Below are 19,425 nucleotides of genomic sequence, written 5' to 3'. Positions count from 1 at the left end.
CTCATGACGAACTTGAGGGTTGGGCTACTTCATTCGCCCTACCATTTCGCAGTACATTCTGAGTCTACCTCGAGGTCAGCCCGCGATCGTGGACACTCGGCTTGATGATGGGTGTATGGACGGTGCATGGCGTCTTGGAACGGGGAGCTTGATTTCCTCTTTGCGTTGTATATGGGGCACTCAGATGCCTGGTTGAAACATCTATGGGCTATGTCGCGGAATGAAATTATACGTCACGGAATGAATTTCTTAGGTAGTTCGGCCGCGATGAATTCATGACAAGTTGAACTTTCAATTTGCCTGACCATGGGGAGCGCCCGGTTTGCTTTTCAGTGATGATGACATTGATGATTCAGCGCCAGGGGCAACCCTGAGCTCGGGGCTGAGCGGGGCAAAACCCCACCAAACACCAGCTTTCTTATCTTATCGCCAGGGCACCCAGGCAGCTGCAGAGCGCATCACCGACCCAAAACAGGCAAGTTGAGCTGGCGAATTGTGGCACCAACATTCTGTGCTTCAAGCTGCCACTTGGGCATTCGACAACCTTAGAAACACAAATCGTCTGGTGAAACTTCTCATCTGAGGTGGGAGACCGAATTTCCTGCCCTATCTGACGACGAAAACAACACCAAACGCACTGCTTGGCAGCAATTCATCAAAACTAGCCCCAGAGAACCCTCGACCGCCGTGCGGTCAAGACAACAGCATGAGTGGCGGGTGGAATACCAGTGAGACTCCTTTCTCGAGATTTGTCGTTACTTAGCGCTCTTCTAATTATCTCTACCACAGTTGAGTCCGATGCGGTATGCTTCTCCGTCTCCCCGATCTCGGCACATTCAAAGGCCAAGTTCAGCAGCGACAATGACATAAATAAGGTCATATCTGACAGGAAACGCACTCTAGGGCGTCTTCACCTACCTGCTCGAGAACCTCGGAGTTAAGAATGTCCAGTTTGAGGAGCTGATCTCCCTCGACGCGGACTTGCTAGCCCAACTCTACCCCATTTACGGCGTCATCTTCCTCTTCAAGTTTCCTACCGACACCCCCTATCGCGCCGGCGACAAGCCACTCGACGGCACCTACGACCATGAAGCTGCCGAGCGTCTCTTTTTCGCTGCCCAGACGATCCAAAACGCCTGCGGCACGCAGGCCCTGCTCAGCGTGCTGCTCAACAAGACCGAAGGCAATGACCCGGACGACATCATCGACATCGGCCCGGAGCTGACCAACTTCCGCGAATTTACTATGGCCCTGCCGCCCGAATACCGCGGCGAAGCGCTCTCCAACAGCGAGCTGATCCGCGACGTACACAACCGCTTTGCCCGCTCCTCTCCCTTCGTAGACGAGACGCAGCGCCCGGACGTTCCCTCGGACGAGGACGCCGCCTTCCACTTCGTCGCCTACACGCCCATCAACGGCACACTGTACGAGCTCGACGGCCTGCAGCCCGCGCCCATCAGCCACGGGCCCTGCTCGCGTTCCGAGTTCCCGGAAAAAGTCATGGAGGTCCTCCGCCGGCGCGTCGCGCGCTACGACGCCACAGAGATCCGCTTCAACCTGCTCGCGATGGTGCGCGACCTGCGCGTGCGCGCGCGCGAGTTGGGCGATGCAGAGCTGCTCGCGCGCGAGGAGCGCAAGCGCCGCGACTGGCAGTTTGAGAACGCTCTGCGGCGGCACAACTTTGTCGAGTTCGCCGGGGAGGTGCTCAAGGGCGTGGTGGCGGCCAAGTTGCAGAAGGGCGGTGAGGCCGAGTTTGAACGGTGGATCGAGCAGGGGAAGCAGAAGGTGAAGAAGAGGATAGAGGAGAGGAAGAAGAGCGGTGGTGGAGGGGGTGATGGCGATGTAGAGATGGAGGACTAGCGGGCTGTGTGTCTCAATTAGGCATCATGAACATCACCTGGGTCAGAGCTCTGCTCTCGCTCATTTGCACCAGCTACAAGACATGACGTCGAAGACCGTCTCGGCCAACTATCACTCACGAGGTGGCCCTTAAGCAAGCTTCGCGAACTGGACACATGTTTGGTCTGGGCAAGCCAGCACATAATCTCATCAGGGCAGTTAAATCACCTTCCCAGGGCATGTGGTCCGCAGATGAGAGCCAATTGACCAGACCGGCGTATCTTCCTCTATAGTCGGAGTGCTGAGGCGGCAGTTGAGTCAACAACACAAATGGTATTCCGGTATACGCCCATAAACCCTCCCTGTCCGGCTCCGCGCGCGCAGCCATATTCTTTGTGGTCCTCAACACAGAGGCACTGAGAGAGAAACAAGAGAGTTCGTGAGACCGATCCCCCCTTATTTTGTTGTTGGAATTTCGTAGCCTGCGACCCGAAAAAATGCCATGTGCTCGCGAGTACACCGTTCCGGAAGAAAAGCCATGCCCAGTCAAAGAACTCCGTCCTCCCCACGCATTCCCGCTCTTTTTTTAATGCCAACACCCGCAGCTTCAGCCCTCCGTCGTGGGATCGCTTAAGCGGCAGTGAGGGCCTGGCGGATGCGAAGACCACGCTGCCTCGAGGTCAGGTGCGACTCGTCCCGGACGACCGCCTCCGACTTCTGAACAGCCTCCTCAGCCTCGGTGAGGATCAGCTCGATGTGGCAGGGGCTCGACATGTAGGGGTTGATCTAGGTGCATGTTAGTTTTCACCAGGAGGTTCCGCACAGAGGGAGGTTGGGCGGTGGTGGACGTACGCGACCGTGGGCGCGGTAGGTGCGGCGGCGCTGCTTGGGGGCCTGGTTGACCTGGATGTGCTTGACAATGAGGTTGCCGGTGTCAAGGCCCTTGGCGTCGGCGTTGGCCTCGGCGTTCTTGAGCAGACCCAGGAGGAACTGGGCCGACTTGACGGGCCAGCGGGCGCGAGAGACGCCGAACTGCTTGCCTATTGGGGGAAAAATCGACTGTCAGCATCACGTCTTCGACAAGATGCCCGTCCCTCCCCAAGAAACCAGAGTGTTTCTGGTGCCGGTGTTGTTTTCCAGACTCTTGTTCCACCTCTTTTCACCGGTCTTGGATTTGTTCGAAGTATCGAATCGTCGTCGTACCTTGGGCGGTCCGGCCGATGGAGCCAGCGTAGCGGCGGAAAGGAACGGCCTCCTTCTTCTCAATGACGTTCTCGAGGAACTTGACGGCGCGCTGGAGCTTCCAGCCGTTGATGGCCTGGGCGGTCTCGCGGGTGTTCTTGAACGAAACCCGGAGGTAGGCGCCGCGGGCGCGGGCCGACTTGGCGGGGGAAATCTCTTGCGCGGCGTAGCGAACCTAGAATCGCAAAATCATCCCCGTCAGCTTTCATCCTGGTGGAAGTTTGAACAATTTCCCTTCCTCCCCCAGCTCGAGATCGGCCCGCACAGTCTTGCTTCAGCAGTTCCATCGACTCGCAGAAAGACCGTAGGACAGCGATCCGTTGGGTTCGCAGGGTCGGAAAGAACCTCTGTGTATCGTTTCGTGGATTGTACTGACCATCTTGACTGTTTGTCGGCGTGAGGGCGGAATTGACCGGGTTGGACTTTCGAAGAGATGGTTGTTACAAATTTCGGCGCCAGATGCGATTTTGCGATTAGGGCTCTGTGGGTTTGCCGATGATTGGTCCGTGCGTGGGGAAAATTTGGCCTGAGGCAGCAATCTCCTGCGGGGAGCTTGGCCAGGCTGAGGCTGGGGGCTGCTAAGAAATCTAACAGTTTGTGGCGGAGGTTGTGTGTGGCGCAGTTAGCCACCAAAACTCGGCTGAGGCGGACCTTCCGTGAGCCAATCATCTTTCCGGCCTAAGAAGGCTGTGGGGTCGAAGTGGCCCGCTTTTTTTTCAAGCCTCCAGGAAATTTTGCAGCCAAGAGCCTCGAAGCTTTCTTGACGACTTCGATCGTGCTGTCGTCGCGTTTGCATCCATTGTGCCTCGGAGGACTGCTTTCAATTCCCAACACATCCGGCACCTTCGAGTCCGAGCCGACACTACCCCGATCTTAATTCGATACCTCATAACAAATAACAGTCACAATGGGCTTTGAACGCGGTGGGCGCGGCGGTGGACGTGGAGGAAGCTTCCGCGGTGGTGCTGGCGGCCGTGGCGGCGCGAGAGGTGGCGCCCGTGGTGGTAAGTTCAATCAATGTCTTTTCTGGATGGCGGGATGAATTGTGATGTCCACATCTCATTCATTCCATATCAGCGCTCTCTGCGCATGCTGGGGGGGTCTGATGGACTCTGTCACGGGATCCATCATATCTTTCTCAAAGCCTCCAACCCCTTCCCGTCAGCACATCATCTTGTATCAGCTGTCTTTGCTAACAGTAACGCCACAGGTCGCGGAGGTGCTCCTGCTGGGCGCGGACGTGGTGGTGCTCGCGGTGGTCGCGGAGGGTACGGAGTCCTACTCGCCCCAAAGCTTGTTCGTTCAGCATACTAATGGCAGACGCAGTGGTCGCGGCGGCAAGGGCAAGGGCGGCGCCGGTGCGAAGGGCGGCAAGAAGGTCATTGTCGAGCCCCATCGTCACAAGGGTGTGTTCGTCGCCCGCGGCGGCAAGGAAGACCTCCTTGCCACGGCCAACCTTGTCCCTGGCGAGTCGGTGTACGGCGAGAAGAGGATTTCTGTCGAGACTCCTGGCAAAGATGGCGCGCCTGCTACCAAGATCGAGTACCGCGTAAGTTCGCCTCTTGGGGGACCGGATTCTGCAGTCGACTTTCAGGCTGCGGGCCATGGAAGACACACATGGAACTGACTTGGTGGTAGATCTGGAACCCCTTCCGGAGTAAGCTTGCTGCCGGTATCTTGGGTGGTCTCGAGACCATCTACATGAAGCCTGGCTCCAAGGTGTTGTACCTTGGTGCTGCCTCGGGCACATCGGTGTCCCACGTCGCTGATATCGTTGGGCCGACTGGCGCTGTCTACGCCGTCGAGTTCTCGCACCGCTCCGGCCGTGATCTGATCAACATGGCTGTATGTTTTATCCTTTGACCATTCGTCTTCCGGATTACTGACCTGTATCACAGACTCGCCGCACCAACGTCATTCCCATCATTGAGGACGCTCGCAAGCCCATGGCGTACCGCATGCTCCTGCCTATGGTTGACGTCATCTTCGCCGATGTTGCCCAGCCAGACCAGGCCAGAATCGTTGGTATCAACGCGAGGCTGTTCCTGAAGCAGGGTGGTGGTCTCCTCATCTCCATCAAGGCCAGCTGCATTGACAGCACTGGTACGTTCTCGCTTGTCTCTCTTACCAGGTTCATCTTGCTTACGATATTACAGCCCCCCCCGAGCAGGTGTTTGCTAGCGAAGTCCAGAAGCTCCGCGAGGACAAGTTCTTCCCCAAGGAGCAGCTTACCCTGGGTAAGTTCCCAACGTCTTTGACTCACGTCTTGTGCCCCTGGCTAATAACTATGTACAGAGCCGTATGAGCGTGACCATGCCATGGTGTCTTGCGTCTACCTCCAAAAGGAGTTTGAGGGCTGATTGAGACGCATTGTCTGTCTCTGCTTCTTGACACTCTTCCGGACGTTTTTCACTTGGGCTGGTGTTCATAAGGATGGTTGGCTTCTTCAGGGTGGCGAATGGCGTTCAGGGCATCATTAATCAGTCATATGAGTGGCTAGAGTTACGGGATGTGAATTCAACATCTTGTTCAGATTTGCCGCGACTCCTCCCTGAGGCCTGTATCGGGATGTTGGACCATTCCTTGGGGCAGCATGTTCGTTGATCGTGGGAGGGAGGAGTGGGAAACACTGGAAGTCAGGCATCCTTGCCCTGACTGAGCCAGAGGGGTCACGACACGCAACCTCCCTGTTCATTGTCTTGAGGTATTTTGGTTGTAGGTGACGTGTATATCCGAGATTCCAGGGTCTCTGAATATGATTAACCACCAAGTTGATGAAGTCATTAGGGATGCTGTCTCGCTCTGCCAGCGGCCACCAACATGAGTACCTGGGAGGCACAAACCATCATCTCACCAGCTGTAAATCTATTCGGAGCACGCACTGGAAAGACAATCTAAGCCAAAGTCGAGATGGACTTTAATTCAGGAGTTGTTGACAACTAAGTTTGCCTCTGGATACCACGTCATCAATATCACATCTACGCTCTCCTATCGCTGGGCTTTTCACCTTGTCAGTCAGTCGTCACGCAGTGTCATACATGCCTTAGCACACATGGAACTGTTCTTTCAATTCCCTATCGGCAAACCAGGACGTGGTAATTCAGCAGAGAGCTCTGGCTGGCGGCTTGTTTTCATCTTATGCGCAGATGCGCATGTCCGAGGATGTACCAGCCAGAGGGGAAACACGGCCAGGCCCTCCACTTCATTCGCTCCGGGAACTTATCCCGTAGGCTTATCGAAAGCCTAGTTCTGTACCTGTCCATCAATGCTCATGGGTTGTCGGCCCTGAGTGAGGTGCCAACCCCTAAAACCCGCGCGAGTAGCCGTTCGTTCCGTCCGCCTGGGCGCTGGCTCCCGCTGTCGGATGGCTGGGATGGCTAGGCATGTAGGGAGTATGTTCCCCGTGGTTCAGGCACACATGTATGTATGGACGGGAGCAAAGGCGCTGGGAAAGGGGAAGTTGGTCGACGTGAGACAGGCGCGCGCTCTCCGAGGCAACCTGCCGCCAACTTTGGAGGTGCATTTGAGGTGCGATCAGGAGGCAAGAGAACACTGAACACACTTGTTCCTGACCTGTCTCGAGGACAATTCCCTAACCTCCATATCATGATGCCGTGTCTGATTGCATTGTGCCCCAACTCCGATGAATGGATGGATGTGAGTTGTCCAGTCGGTGTCACCACTCAAAGAGATTCAGTCTTGAACTCGGAACCCGCAATGATTGTACTATGTCACTGCTCGACACCCTCCTTAATCGCCTTTTCCTGACATCTTGCCCGAAGAACATGCAGCCAAAGGGGGGTGGGAGGTCTCTTGTGAACTCATTGGTCTTCCCCTGACAATACTTTGGACTTCAAACCTTCCAGTACTGTGATGCCCATGGAGCAGTGAGGCCAGCCATGAAGCTCACCAGACCACAGGCTAGAGTTAGGCATTTTGATTGCGCGAGAAAAGCCAAACTCGCACCAGCAGAATGCCTCATCAAGACCACAACAAATCATCATGAAATAAAGACACGCATCACGCGGCAATGGAAAACAAATCCTTCATCATCGAACCCGTGTGATCGGATCTCTGATGCCCCAATAACACTTCTCGCCTATGTATGACCTTGTACCAGATCGAACAAACATGGCAATCGATGAATTGTCGTCTTCCTAAACTGCAAAGCTAGAGCATGCACAAAGCCCGATCATGGAAATTCCAGCTATGCATGGTCGACGACGCTAGAACAACAACGGCCACCGAGGGGAGAACTGCAAGAAGCTCAAGACAGAAGAGGGTTGGCTGACTGGCTTGGGCAAGTGGCTGGCATTTTGGGCACCCAAATGGGCGAGCAATGAGAGTGGCTTGCTCGTGCTAACGAGAGCTGCAGCCACCTGCAAAGGACAGGAGCAACAACGCGCGCAGAAAGGTTTATTCCCGCCAGGAAGCAGTGAAAAAGTGCCAAAGGAACCGTGTGAGTAAGATACAGTCATCCCACTACACACGGGCTCAAAACCCGGGCAAACAAGAAGACAACAAAGACCGGTGCCGACCGGCCGGCCGGCCAGTCAAGAAAAGTGGTCGGCGACCAAACCTGCAGCGTTCATCTCGGAAACCGACATCCCCGGCGCGACACGGCCCCGCGACTGGCTGGCGCGGGGATGTCTGGGCTGCAGCACGGCATCCAGTGAGGGGGGCCGGCCAGACCTTTGGCTGGGTGGCGGTACAGCATCTCCCGACGGGTCTGGGGAGAGGAGGTTGGTTCTGGGCGGGCCACCATGGGCTTGTGATCTCATTGCCTGCTCCCCCGCCGTCTCTGTGTTTCAGGGGAAAGACGGGATTCGCCGCGCGTTATTTTGCACAGGCGTGGGATTGCGAGGGGAAGGAGGGATATTGCTTTGTCCGTTGTGTTGTTGTTGTTGGGTGTGTGCCTTGTCTTTTTCGCCAGCAATTTTTGGTCTCTTTTCTTGTCCCTGTTGTCGTCTTTCTTTTTTGCGCAAGTTTTGCAGGGTTTTTTTTTTGACACAACAAGCCCAACGGACAAGCCCCTTGATCGATGACAAAGCACGCCCTGCCTGGTTGTTCGGGTGCAGTTCCCTTGGTCCCCCTAGGTTGTGAGGGGCTTGCAGGGAAGTGATCTTCCCGAGAAAATGTGAAATCTTGCCGTTGAACACCTGCATCCACGGATGACCGAATTGGCTCTCGGACAAGACCGATGGAGTCGAGATGGACAGCGGAGTAAATTATTTGCCAACCCAAATAGTGCTCGTGATGCAGTATCTCTTGTGCAACATCGGACAGACCGATCTGGGTTATCGGTCACGGCTATCATGTTTTCTTGACGGGTCTCATACTCTGGATATCAGGTGCTTGGTTATTCAATCTTGTCTTGCTCTCTGGGCAACCCTGACGGTGTGGGGGACAAGCCTTATACATACAGTGTTCATACATACACTCAGCAGCAGATAGCATCACACATTGAGCATCCAACTTCAATGAAGGCCAGACACATCATTCCCCGAGGGGCCGCAAGGCGTGAGGCGGGCGGCATGGTATTTGTGCAGATGATCGACAAGCCACCGACAACCAGTTGGCTGTCTCACTCGAAAATCCAAGGCTTGTCTGCCACCGGGACGGCGTCGATCGGGCTGGCCTCCGTGCCTTGTGGCGGCGGGGAGGTTGCAAGTCACTGGACGGATTTGAATCCGAGGGGGTTTTGTGGTGTGCCACTCACCCAGTCTCGTGTTGCGATCGCTGCCACCCCAGTCTTTGCTCCGATATTGTTCACTCCCTCGTCCACACGGGGAGCTGCGTGGATTCTGGGAGGACCAGAATTCCAGATTTACTACCAACTTACTGTGTACATTTTACAAAGCAACTACTACGTACAGTATACTGTCGCTGAGACAATCTCCGGCATCGGATCCCGCACCGCAGAATGAACCGCGCTTCTTGACCCGCCAATTACTAGCCCCGTTTCGTTCATGTGTTGTGTTCACCAGTGGCTGTTCAACCAGCGTCCGCGGGGGTGTGGTAGGGCAGGAATCAAGACCAGGGGAAGCTCAGCCAGCCACATTCTCGTTAATCGAGCCCAATCCAGCGTGTCGGGTCGAGCTAACGTTCAAGAGCGTTAGGCGCACCTGCAAGGACAGGGCGCTGAAGTGCCAGAGGATTGGGGGAGGGGTGTGCGTCCAAAATCCATACGGAGTACACTCTTCCTGTTCGCCGGCAGCTATGTTGTCAACAAAAGTGTGAATATTGTTTTGTTGTAATTCTCCTATAGCATTATTGCTTTCATGTTGGAGACATTTGATGAGATATCCGATACCTCTTGTTGATGACACGCTAGAAAATATGAAGGAACTAGAGAGACCTTACTTCACAATCAGCACATACAAATTCAAGCCTTCACAGGAATCAGATTTCCGGACCCGACTACCGGTTCTAGAGTTGGCTGTTACTTCGATGTCTGATGGTTTCTTATGGCTCAGGTCGAGTTGACATGCAGCTGCTATTGAAGGTGGCCTGTTCCAGGCCTGCTGCGTTACGATGACAGCCAACCAGCTGAGAGCATTCATTCCCCGAATCCGTGGGCCCGGGTCGGGATCTGAAGGCGGCGTTTTGTTGGAGGGGTGAGGTGAGTTGACGATCATACTTCTTGAAAACCGACACGATGTCACCGCAACGTACCTGACTTTTCATTGCGCCACAGCGTAGGCAAGGACCAAGCAACGACCTGTGTAGGCGGGGGCAACGATATCTCTGGGGTACATACCTACCAGGATTCATCCAAGCTAAGGCAGGAGAGCACTTCGTAGGGTAACATCGAAGCACTCTCAAGATCTACCCGACTCGGAAACCCGGAGCGAACAGTCGAGGCCTCAAGGTGAAGTGGGATGAATGAAATCCGAAGGCTCAGAGTGCTCACATGAAAGAGCGCACAAGGAAGTGAACAGGGAAGACAGATCCAGGCCCAACCTATAGCCATCCATCTCGTGCCCTTGCCCTCATTCCGGATGTTGGGAAATGCAAATGGTGGGTGAAAAGAAAGAAACCACACGCCCTGCTGCAAGGTATCGCTGTTCCTGAGTTCATCTGTTGCTGGTTGTGGTGATCTCCCCAACATAACCACACCCAAACCACAATCAACCTCAAACCCAAGGGAATGGCGCCTCGCGGGGCACGGCACTTGGTTGTCGATCCCGTCCCAAGCTGCTGGGACTCCTTAGCGCAAAAAAAACTCACCCCTGGAACGTGCTTGTTGGCTCTGCAGGGACTGGGAAAAAGTTTTCGACCTTCCTAAACCGTCCAGACCTAGCAGCAACATCCAACCCAAGAGCTGCAGGAAGTCCCCAATCCCAAGGACGCGGCACCGGCAGCAATAGGCTCCAGCTGCTGCTGCATATGGGTGTCGCGATGTGCCTAAGATCTGAGGGTTGTCCCGATCGTCCGGGATTGGCTGTGAGATGTGCTGTAAATGTCAGATGAGGTGTGGATGTTGTGTTGATGCGACCTCTCATCTCATCAAGGACTGTTGAACCCGTTGCCTAAGGTTCTGGACCCCCATCGTGAGGTTGTCTTTTGTTCCGTTACCTTTTTGCTTTTCTTTTCCTGTCAGAAGTCGACAAGCGACCCGAAAGGTTTCGGACTTGAGAAGGCATGAAGTGAACAATGAATTGAAACCAAGCCGAAAGGGATGGAGGACCTATTTTTGGACTTCCGGTCCATCATGTCACCATGGCACCGCGAGGTCGGGTCGAGGGGCAGCAGCACAGACACTTGGGTAACATGGCCTGATCGGAAAGTTTTGATGCTCGTCCCGGGGATGAGATTGATGGATTAATTTGCTTGTTTATGCGAAACTTTGGTATCCCCGGCTGTGAGGCTCTAGATCCCGCGTTTCCCGCGTCTTTCCGTGTTGCTGGGAAGCGGAAGAGACAGTACGGCGTTAAAAATGGTATCCGGATCACCTCTTCATGAGCAGCATCCGACTGACAGGATCAAGGAACACCGGATGAGGATCCATTCTGGTGGTGTACAATGAAGCAATTAATGCCCGTGCACCGTACAGTACATACCAATTTCTCAGCACTATGTCATTGCTCCTCTGAGAAGCCAGAGAAGTGTCATACGCTGTACCCACACATATTGGAACGACTATTTGCGTAGGTATGAACCTAGATTACTACATACTTCATACCGCGCAAAATAGTGACATCTTGAAGCACAGGATATTGGCCGCTCGTTTACTTTCCTGTGGCATCTTTAATTGCGGCGTGCTACCCAATATCCACAAACGAGCCTTCGACTCCTGGATCCTACAAGTGTGTTTTGAGCCCCGCAAGAAAACAACATCACAGTTTGATGAGGATGGATTCGTGGGGGTGTTGAGGTACCTGGCCAGGAACTCCTCACGTGAACGGCAGTGGGCGGGTGTGGCTTCGGGGTGGTTGCGTGGGTGTTGGACTCCCAACCATGCCCTGGAAGGACCACTTTGCTCTCGCTTTCTGAGACATCAGATTGCCAATGTTGCATTCTTCACTTACTTACAGAATGCATTAAACTTTGTCTTCCACAGTGGGTTATACCTACAACCCAAGTACCCGAGATCCTCTCGTAGCTGTCCAGTCCGGCTTGCTTGAGTCACGCAAGCCTGTCTTGTTTGTTTGACGTCTGGAGTAGTCTTCGGAAACCGACCACAAGCAACAGGTGTGGTGGACCAACCCGTGGACCAACATGGGGTGTCTCCTCTGGGCCTTGGTGTTTTGCTTGTTTTCCATCTTGCTTTCTCTTCTTGTGACTCCACCATCGGCGTGGCGGGGGTTGAACTCTTGGCTTGGTGCCCTCCGGGTCGTCCAGACCGCCGCCGGACCCGAAATCGACACCGTTCGCCGTTGAGTGCCCCTGGAAGCTTACTAATCTTAGCGCATCGTCCACGTTGTCGCCGGCTCCGCGTGTGCGCCAGGGACTTCGAAAAAAGAGGAAAGGTAGGAAAACGCCTCCAGGCTGCTTCATCTCACTTGTGCTCTTTTCTTGGGCAAGCGCGGGATGCATCGCACAGACTTTCCAATACCCCAAGATCCCATTTGGGCTTGGGCGAGGCTGGAGCCGCTCTCTCTAGCACACCTTATTTCTGTTTTGGGCCAAACGGCGAGCTGCGAGCATGGACAGCACATGGCGCAAACGCTGTTCTGACTTTGGGTGATAATCGCGAGAGTAGCGTACGGAGTCCATCTTGGCTTTTGTTGGACACCTGGGTACTGACGAACAGTGTGGCCTGCTGTTGACGGCACCTTTTTGGTTGGGGGTTGTTGTTGAGAGTGGAATGTATGTACGGAGTGCTGGATACACGCATACATGTGCACATAGGAACAGAGTAGTACCTGACGTATTAAGGGGCGACAGCAATATTGCTGCGAGCACTTCTTGAAACTATGTTTGAGGATCAATTAACTCTGGCGACTGCAATCGTCACCGAGTACAACAGAGGGAGTGACAGGACTGATCGCGTAGTAGTATGTATCCGTAGACGAGACTACCTACAGAGTATGTGCACCACTTCACAGCTTCCGTGTCTCCCCGATCAATTTTGATATCCGGCAGTGTGGAACCAAATCCCACCTAGTTTAGTGCGGAAAAATTTGTGATTGAAATCCACGTGGACTGAATGACCCTCGAGAACAACCACAATCTTCATTTTCGCTCTCATTCATCACTTCCGCATCCACTTGTGTCTGGTGATCTTCACTTGATCTGATGGGGTGAGAGTTGGAGAGGTGGATCGTTTTGCCCAGGACCCGGCTTTGGCCTGCAGGAATGGCGTCGACATCATCTCTCGCTCCTCATTGGTCAAGCTACGGTTGTGGTTGAGGAAGCCAAGCCGTATCAGGTTAGCAGCATTTTCAAGGTTTCCCGTTAAGTATCTTCGTTTACGCTTTCCAACTTGGGCTGAACTGGTCAACTCGCCCTGCGGCAGATTCCGAGAAGGAGCCAGGCCCCTTGTGTTCACAGTCGATGCAACTCGTCAAAAAAGCTCATCGTGAGTTTTTGTGGGGTCCGCGTGATGGAATGGTTCACTTGTGTTGATCGCTGATCTCAAGGAGCCCGGCCTATACCTCCCACGCGCCACAACAAAAGCAGAACATTGCACGCATATCAAGCCCATTTTAAGTACTTATTTGTGCCAAATGTCGGTCCAATGGAGGAGGAAGAGAGATTACCATCACAATGGATCATTTCTGTACAACCCCGACAGATTTCGGACCCGGGCCTTGAACGCTGGCCGAAGTGGAGGCCGACCACTCCCAGAGATGGGAGTCGATGGAGCAATCAAGACTCTTTTGCTAGCTTCGTCCACGTGAGCGTAAACACTAGCGTCCTCCGTATGGATCATCACAGTCCATGCGCACGCTTGTTGATCCTCCGCTGGGGAAATGGTCGTAGCACGGCCGTGATACCTAGTCGACGTCGTTGATACTAGCTAGTAAGTTAACGAACTGGAACAAGGTCAACATCCGCAGGTGTGCGGCGCGAAGCCATCGCGGAGCCGTTGAATCCCGGAGCATGCCCATGATCCCGGGGAACGGGACCATCCGGCCGGACCTGCATCGGGATCCGATCCATGTTGGCGCCACTCCGCCATCTCGCAGGTCGCTCAGCCTCCTATGTCTTCTTCCAGAAAACCTCAAGGTTTCTGAGAAGTCGACTCTTTAGCCCCAGTAACAAGTGACAATAGGTATGGAGTGCATCACGACATCTGTCATATGAGGAAGTCAAACAAGGCCTAGGTAAGCCGTTTCGTGTCTCAAATGTCGATCATCAAACATCCCAAACAACCAAGCGTGAACATCACAGGCCAAGCAAGCATGGACACAAACAAACCAACAAACACGCGGAGATCGGCCTTGTGCAGGGGGGGTGAATGAAGAAGGCTATTTCACGTTAAGGTTAATGCAGTTAGCGCCAGTCCCAAACAGCTGGCAAAGGGATCGACGTCCCCGCCAGCCGGGTAACCCTGAGATCCGGCATTTGCCTCGACTCGGCTCTGACGGTCTTGGCGAAGGCTAGTATCGGAAGGACGTCGCGCTGGGGAACCGTGCACGGCCCATATTTTTTGAGCTTCCTCACCTCTGTGGAGAGGGCTCCTCATCGTTGTCTCGTTTCTCGCTTCTCGAGACAGACCCAAAATCGCCACTGTGTTGGGGTGGTGGAAGAATTGTTGCTTGTTGCTTGGTGGTGCTCCATTCCATCCTTGCTTGGCAGTTCAAAGTGAAGCCAATGGTGGCCTGACGCAAGGAGCAGATGTCGACTTGCCAGAAACGGCAATTTTGAACATCAACGAGGACGATGTGACGCGGTGGTCAATCTCGAAGAGCGCGTCCGTGTCGTGTCTTTTTGGATGGCCTTCTCTTGGGTTTGTCGAGGGTGTTGGTCTTTGGCTGTTGGCCTTGTGGTTGATCGCACTGATTACCCAAATAGGAACAAACCCTGGTCCTCCAAGATGGAACTTTCCGTTTCCCTTGATCCTTGGCCAGTGAGGATGTGGAATCCAAGGACAAGTTTCCTCCACATGTCCAACCCTGGAACCCAAATGCTCGCGACGCAAAAAAGCCCACGGAGAAGCGAAGTTCCAGCCTTAGGGGTTGCGTTCGCTATCCTTTGGAACAGAGGAGCAAGCCAGGTGCGGCATTTAATTGTGGTGTTACAGCACAAGGACCAGCAGTTTACGGAGCGACGCTCACCTGTGGCACAGCCGAATTGCAGCGGGGAGAGCAGGCCGGGAGGAACTAGCTCAGCCCTATCAAGCAGCCTCGTTCAACGGACGAGAAACAAGACCGCACGGGCCGGCCATGCGAGGCGGGGGCGTGTGTAAGCCACTGACTCTGTGGAGATCTCAACGTTCACCAACATTGTGTTGAAACCAACTTTGTAGTGATAGGGAAATGCAACGGCAGAGAACGGCATTGACAGCACTGACTTGGACACGACTCAGCGTTCCGTCGATGTGTCGCAAAGACAAAAGTCCCGACGGATGTTGGATCGACAACGAGGTTGCGATCTTACTCATCCATCTTAATGTTTCATGGATGACACCGAGTTGGCTGGACAAGGTTTGCAGGTTATCCCGATCTTACGGTCTGGAGCAACGCCGGAGCCTCCTCACACGTGGTTGTTACGGAACCCGAAGTGCAACCCCTTGCTTCCGCCTTACTCATGCCCCGTATATTGCGGTTGCAACGATGATGTTGGTTTCTATTATCTGGATCAAACAAACACGGGAAAATGAAGGTATGGGCAATTCACGGGCACTTCACTGCACGCCTTTTCCGCGGACAATGGAGACAAACATCAACCCCATCGGCAATTCATCTACTCTACTACCATCCGTCCGGCGGGGTGACATCCAGGGAGACGATGTTTCCACAACCATCGCATCAAGCCTATCCTCCTGTGTCTCGAAAAATTGCTTTTTGTCTAGATCGCTTGGCAGCATCCAGAAATCGAGACCTCGCCCCAGACTCCATGGAACACATCGCGTGTAGAGAAGAGAAAAGACAGAGTCATGTCACCATTATTGCCCCTTTTCCTCGCATATCGCTGATTGACTTGTCCCAGCCAATCATCTCCCTATACGCGCAGATGCGCATAACTACACGGAACCAGCACGACTCTTCGTCTCCCTGCAAATGTACAGTTGCAATGTGATGGGATTGATGGATGAATCAATTGGCAAGGCAACTCCAATTCTGCCTTCTCTAACCGCCACTGCTTCCCACAGTGGTCATGATTTCTCTTGTTGGATATAGCATCGTACAGTGTCCATGATGTAGCCGAATCATGCAGTTTGAGAAACACTCCATCCATCAGTCACGTCGCCACCTCATATGATGCTAAACAGCACCTTTATCATCAATCACAGCAAGTAGCAATACGGAGCTAGTGAGGCCAGTAACTACAGTTATCCCACCACTGCCAATTGGAGGTGGGAGGTGGTTGTGTCTCCGACAACCCAGTACCGGCCTGTTTGGTTGGCCCTGTGAGCACACCGGAGGAATGTCTTGTAGGAGGGTGGTTTCGAGCGTGGAGCGTGAGTGGACAAGTGGATGCCAATCTGAAGGCAATGTGTGGATGACATACAGAAGGTCGGCCCAGACCTCCGTTGCAGCTTCAGCCCAGCCAGGAACCACGCAAGTGTGCGCGAGAGCGGGTATGGCGCGCGGTTGCGGCTGAAAGTTGATCAATCTTGCGGGTATAAGCCAGCCAGCATGAGCGCGGGATTTGAAGAGATTCTCAACGACAGGGTGCGTCGATCACCTCGTTAACGCTCAACTGCGTGGATGAGGGCTTGTCAAGGAAGCGCCCAAGGTCCAATACTAACTGCGTCTCTGTGTGTACTCACAGCGGATGGAGTGCAAACCGGTAAACCTTATCCACAAGGAAATGAATCAGACCACTGGTCCGAACAACATCCGTTTGTCCGGTTTCTTGACACCAAGGGTCCCTAGCGAGTTGCAATATGCCTTAGGTATAGCGGTTCCGTTTTCCCCTTTTCTTTGGGCATTTCTCCAGGCCGTTGAGGACATGGTGGAGCAGAAACTCTCCACAACCTGACCGCCGCCGCAACCGAACCAGTCAGTTGGGAACTGGCGGTGGCAGGCTTGGCGCTGAACCGTGGCCGGCGCGACGTCGCCCTTGCAAGGATAGCTCTGTGCCATGAGTATGTTTTTGGTGGCATGCCTGACTTTCAATCGACTTTGTTGTCGTCATCGATCGCTAGTAAATGCCCAAGTATTGTTAGTTTGCCCGAGATGTAGACCAAGTCGAGAGCGCAATGCTACTTCATAGTGTATGTACATACATACATGTCAATCTCCGGGAGTTAGTGGCTCTCATCAAAAGCCTGGAGAGAGAAAACTACACCAAGGAGCCTTTTCATGGCATTTTCTGGGTCGTGTTCCACCTCGGTCCTTGGTTGTTGTTGTCGTCTCACCTTTGTCATCTCCCCTTCGTTTGTCAATCCAATAGCCTGCAAGGCCAGTCAAGGCTACACAACATCGGCTCGCCGGCTCGTTGGGGGTACGAGGATGTCACAAATCGGCGACCATAGGCGGAAGGGTACGACAGCAGTCATCATTTTACGCTTGATAGTCTCGGATACCTGCATGGCCCTATTTCCCTCTTCTCGGTGCTGATCATCTTCGGTCTTGTATGTACATGCGAGAAGGAGAGGGAAAATGGGAACTTTCAGGGAACACAACTGCTCCTTGTCGTTGAACAGGGACGGGCCCGAAAGTCTGGATATGGATCAGTATGGGATGCATAGGCTCGCGCTGGTCCGGCCGCAACTAATACGGAGAGCATGGAGTTGGTAGCCGTCGCTTCAATGTCGCGCACGCGCCCTTGGGTCTGGAGTGAGACACAAAGATGGAAACCCCGCGATGAAATAGATGGTTAGCCGAGGGCGAGCGCGCGGCAGAATGATGAATGATAGGTCACGCGCGATCATATCGACATTTCTTCCCTCCTCCTCCTCCTCCTCCCTGGATCTGCCTTACGTCGGCCGGAATGGAACGAATCAAGAAGTGAGAAGGTGGTGCGTCCCGTGTTCCTGCGATGTGTGAATGCTCAAACAATGCCGGGACCGGCAGGGCAGGGTAAAATGCAACCGTGACGTACCGCACTCTAGCGTAATGTATGCCGTTCAGACCCAAGCCGACGAACCCAGCGCAGTGAAGCATGTGGCAGCGTCCATCTCGCAGGGCGGTCCCGGAGCCAAGGTTACAGTGTTGCACCGCCCCCCCCGAAGTGCTGTTCTTTTTTTGGATTTAACTTTTGGCTCGGGTCCCACCCGACAGGGGCAAGGAGCGGGAGAGCGACGAGCAGACGGACCTGTGGCCAGTCAGCGTGCAGGGGAAGTTGCCGGCTCAGCCACAGTTAATCCCGATCCGGCGAGATTCATCTAGCCGGTTTTGGCGCAATTGCGGATTTAGAGTTCTGGGGAGAAGGCTCTCGTCGGCTTTCTCCTCCAAGTTTGTGGTCTTGAGGAACTTTTGGCCATCGCCGTCTCCCGAGCCAAGCCACTTGCTGGGACATGGCTCGTCGACCAACTGAGAACTCCGCAGATATCAGGCGAGAATAGGTAGGCGAGACATTGACCGACCGACGGACTGTGAAATGTGTTGTGTCAAGAACCAACAGGTAGACTTGTGTTGTCAGAGTGGGGGAATGGCGAGACCACCTTGTCATGCCACCGAGTTTCGTCTGGACTGTGAAGTAACTGTTAGTTGCAACACCACAACCAAAGCTTGGCTGTCGCCCTAATGTCGCACTTGTCCCGACCGGATACCCGCCATTCCGAGTAACAAATGACAGATATGGAGGAAAACTCTCTGAGAGTTTGGATCGCGGGGTATCAGCTTGAGTTTATCAGAGACACGACGCCCCTTACCTGCGGTCGCCTGAGGCAGGCCTGGGGGGACTAGCCGGCCTCAACGGCGGTCCCTCGTGGCAGCTGCTGCGGGCGGGACGGACCCTAGGACCCGAGGGGTGCCACCGGGGAGTCGTTGGGTCGAGACCTATCTGCTGGCTGGAGACATTGTGCATACCTGGGTACCGAGTCCTTAGCAGACGATCCTGAAGCTTATTCGTTCCCTTCTCTGTTCTGGTTTAGATGGTGTGGTCAATGCTCTTTGGATATGTCCTTGCTGCCTACTACGTTCTGAGCAATCCGGCATACAATCAGATAGATACACCTGCGTGTGCCACATCGTATGAGTGTTAAGCCCTACCGGATTTCCGTCCCGGAGTGGCTTCTCGGCTTTGTCTATCCAGGCGGTGAGGTCGTGACTTTGGGCTTGCAACGGTGTTTTGGAGGACTACTATTCCTGTTGGGTTGTTCCAAACCTGAAACCTGCTTCAACTGCACGCTGTACTGTAGCATACGATTTGCAAGTCTTGGCAGGACGGCAATGTGTTTGGATAGATACGGGATGGTCACGTTGCCGGGCTCCCGTTCTCCACGGGAAATCCAAGTATGTCCCGAAGATGCTGGCGGATTATGCCTGAAGTAGATAACCTTCTTTCCTGCAGAGACGCCGGGGAAGAAGCGGTTTGGAACATTGACTTCATCCACAGATAGGTACCGAGGTGGTTCCATTCTGAAGCCGGTTGGGCTCTAAACAATCCCCACCGTCTGGTTCACAGTGACAAGTGCATGGGCCTCGAACTTCCAACGCAGCAGCAGAGTGGACACTGCAGGGACGTGTGTTGAGATGGCTTCTCCACGTTTTTGCTGCGAATGAACCTGACCGACCCAACGTTGTTGGTGATGAGGAAGTGAGATGAACATACCGCCATTCT

General features: G+C 54.0%; 5 protein-coding genes across 5 annotated transcripts; 2 read left to right on the top strand and 3 right to left on the bottom strand.

Moving 5' to 3' along the window:
* Positions 1 to 706: 706 nt before the first annotated feature.
* On the top strand, positions 707 to 1,860 carry VTJ04DRAFT_7837 (uncharacterized protein; the record flags this gene model as incomplete). The annotated part of the gene is made up of 3 exons (XM_069366207.1): positions 707 to 728; positions 790 to 803; positions 904 to 1,860. 3 exons carry the CDS (start codon positions 707 to 709, stop codon positions 1,858 to 1,860), a joined length of 993 nt encoding a protein of 330 aa, XP_069217165.1.
* Positions 1,861 to 2,469: 609 nt separating this feature from the next.
* On the bottom strand, positions 2,470 to 3,460 carry VTJ04DRAFT_7836 (60S ribosomal protein uL22; the record flags this gene model as incomplete). The annotated part of the gene is made up of 4 exons (XM_069366206.1): positions 2,470 to 2,625; positions 2,692 to 2,879; positions 3,043 to 3,256; positions 3,458 to 3,460. 4 exons carry the CDS (start codon positions 3,458 to 3,460, stop codon positions 2,470 to 2,472), a joined length of 561 nt encoding a protein of 186 aa, XP_069217164.1.
* A 528-nt stretch (positions 3,461 to 3,988) lies between these two features.
* VTJ04DRAFT_7835 (uncharacterized protein) lies at positions 3,989 to 5,441 on the top strand (the record flags this gene model as incomplete). The annotated part of the gene is made up of 7 exons (XM_069366205.1): positions 3,989 to 4,085; positions 4,292 to 4,349; positions 4,408 to 4,630; positions 4,720 to 4,926; positions 4,980 to 5,184; positions 5,238 to 5,318; positions 5,377 to 5,441. 7 exons carry the CDS (start codon positions 3,989 to 3,991, stop codon positions 5,439 to 5,441), a joined length of 936 nt encoding a protein of 311 aa, XP_069217163.1.
* A 116-nt stretch (positions 5,442 to 5,557) lies between these two features.
* VTJ04DRAFT_7834 (uncharacterized protein) lies at positions 5,558 to 5,776 on the bottom strand (the record flags this gene model as incomplete). Its single annotated transcript, XM_069366204.1, has 1 exon — positions 5,558 to 5,776. One exon carries the CDS (start codon positions 5,774 to 5,776, stop codon positions 5,558 to 5,560), a length of 219 nt encoding a protein of 72 aa, XP_069217162.1.
* Positions 5,777 to 13,458: 7,682 nt separating this feature from the next.
* Positions 13,459 to 13,689, bottom strand: VTJ04DRAFT_7833 (uncharacterized protein; the record flags this gene model as incomplete). The annotated part of the gene is made up of 2 exons (XM_069366203.1): positions 13,459 to 13,491; positions 13,564 to 13,689. 2 exons carry the CDS (start codon positions 13,687 to 13,689, stop codon positions 13,459 to 13,461), a joined length of 159 nt encoding a protein of 52 aa, XP_069217161.1.
* Positions 13,690 to 19,425: the final 5,736 nt, after the last annotated feature.

The sequence above is a fragment of the Mycothermus thermophilus genome, assembly GCF_041956435.1.
Source record: "Mycothermus thermophilus strain CBS 625.91 unplaced genomic scaffold VTJ04scaffold_5, whole genome shotgun sequence".
In the NCBI taxonomy this organism is placed as follows: domain Eukaryota; kingdom Fungi; phylum Ascomycota; class Sordariomycetes; order Sordariales; family Chaetomiaceae; genus Mycothermus; species Mycothermus thermophilus.
Note: the sequence above shows the minus strand (reverse complement) of the source record. Positions and strands in the feature narration are given on the sequence as shown.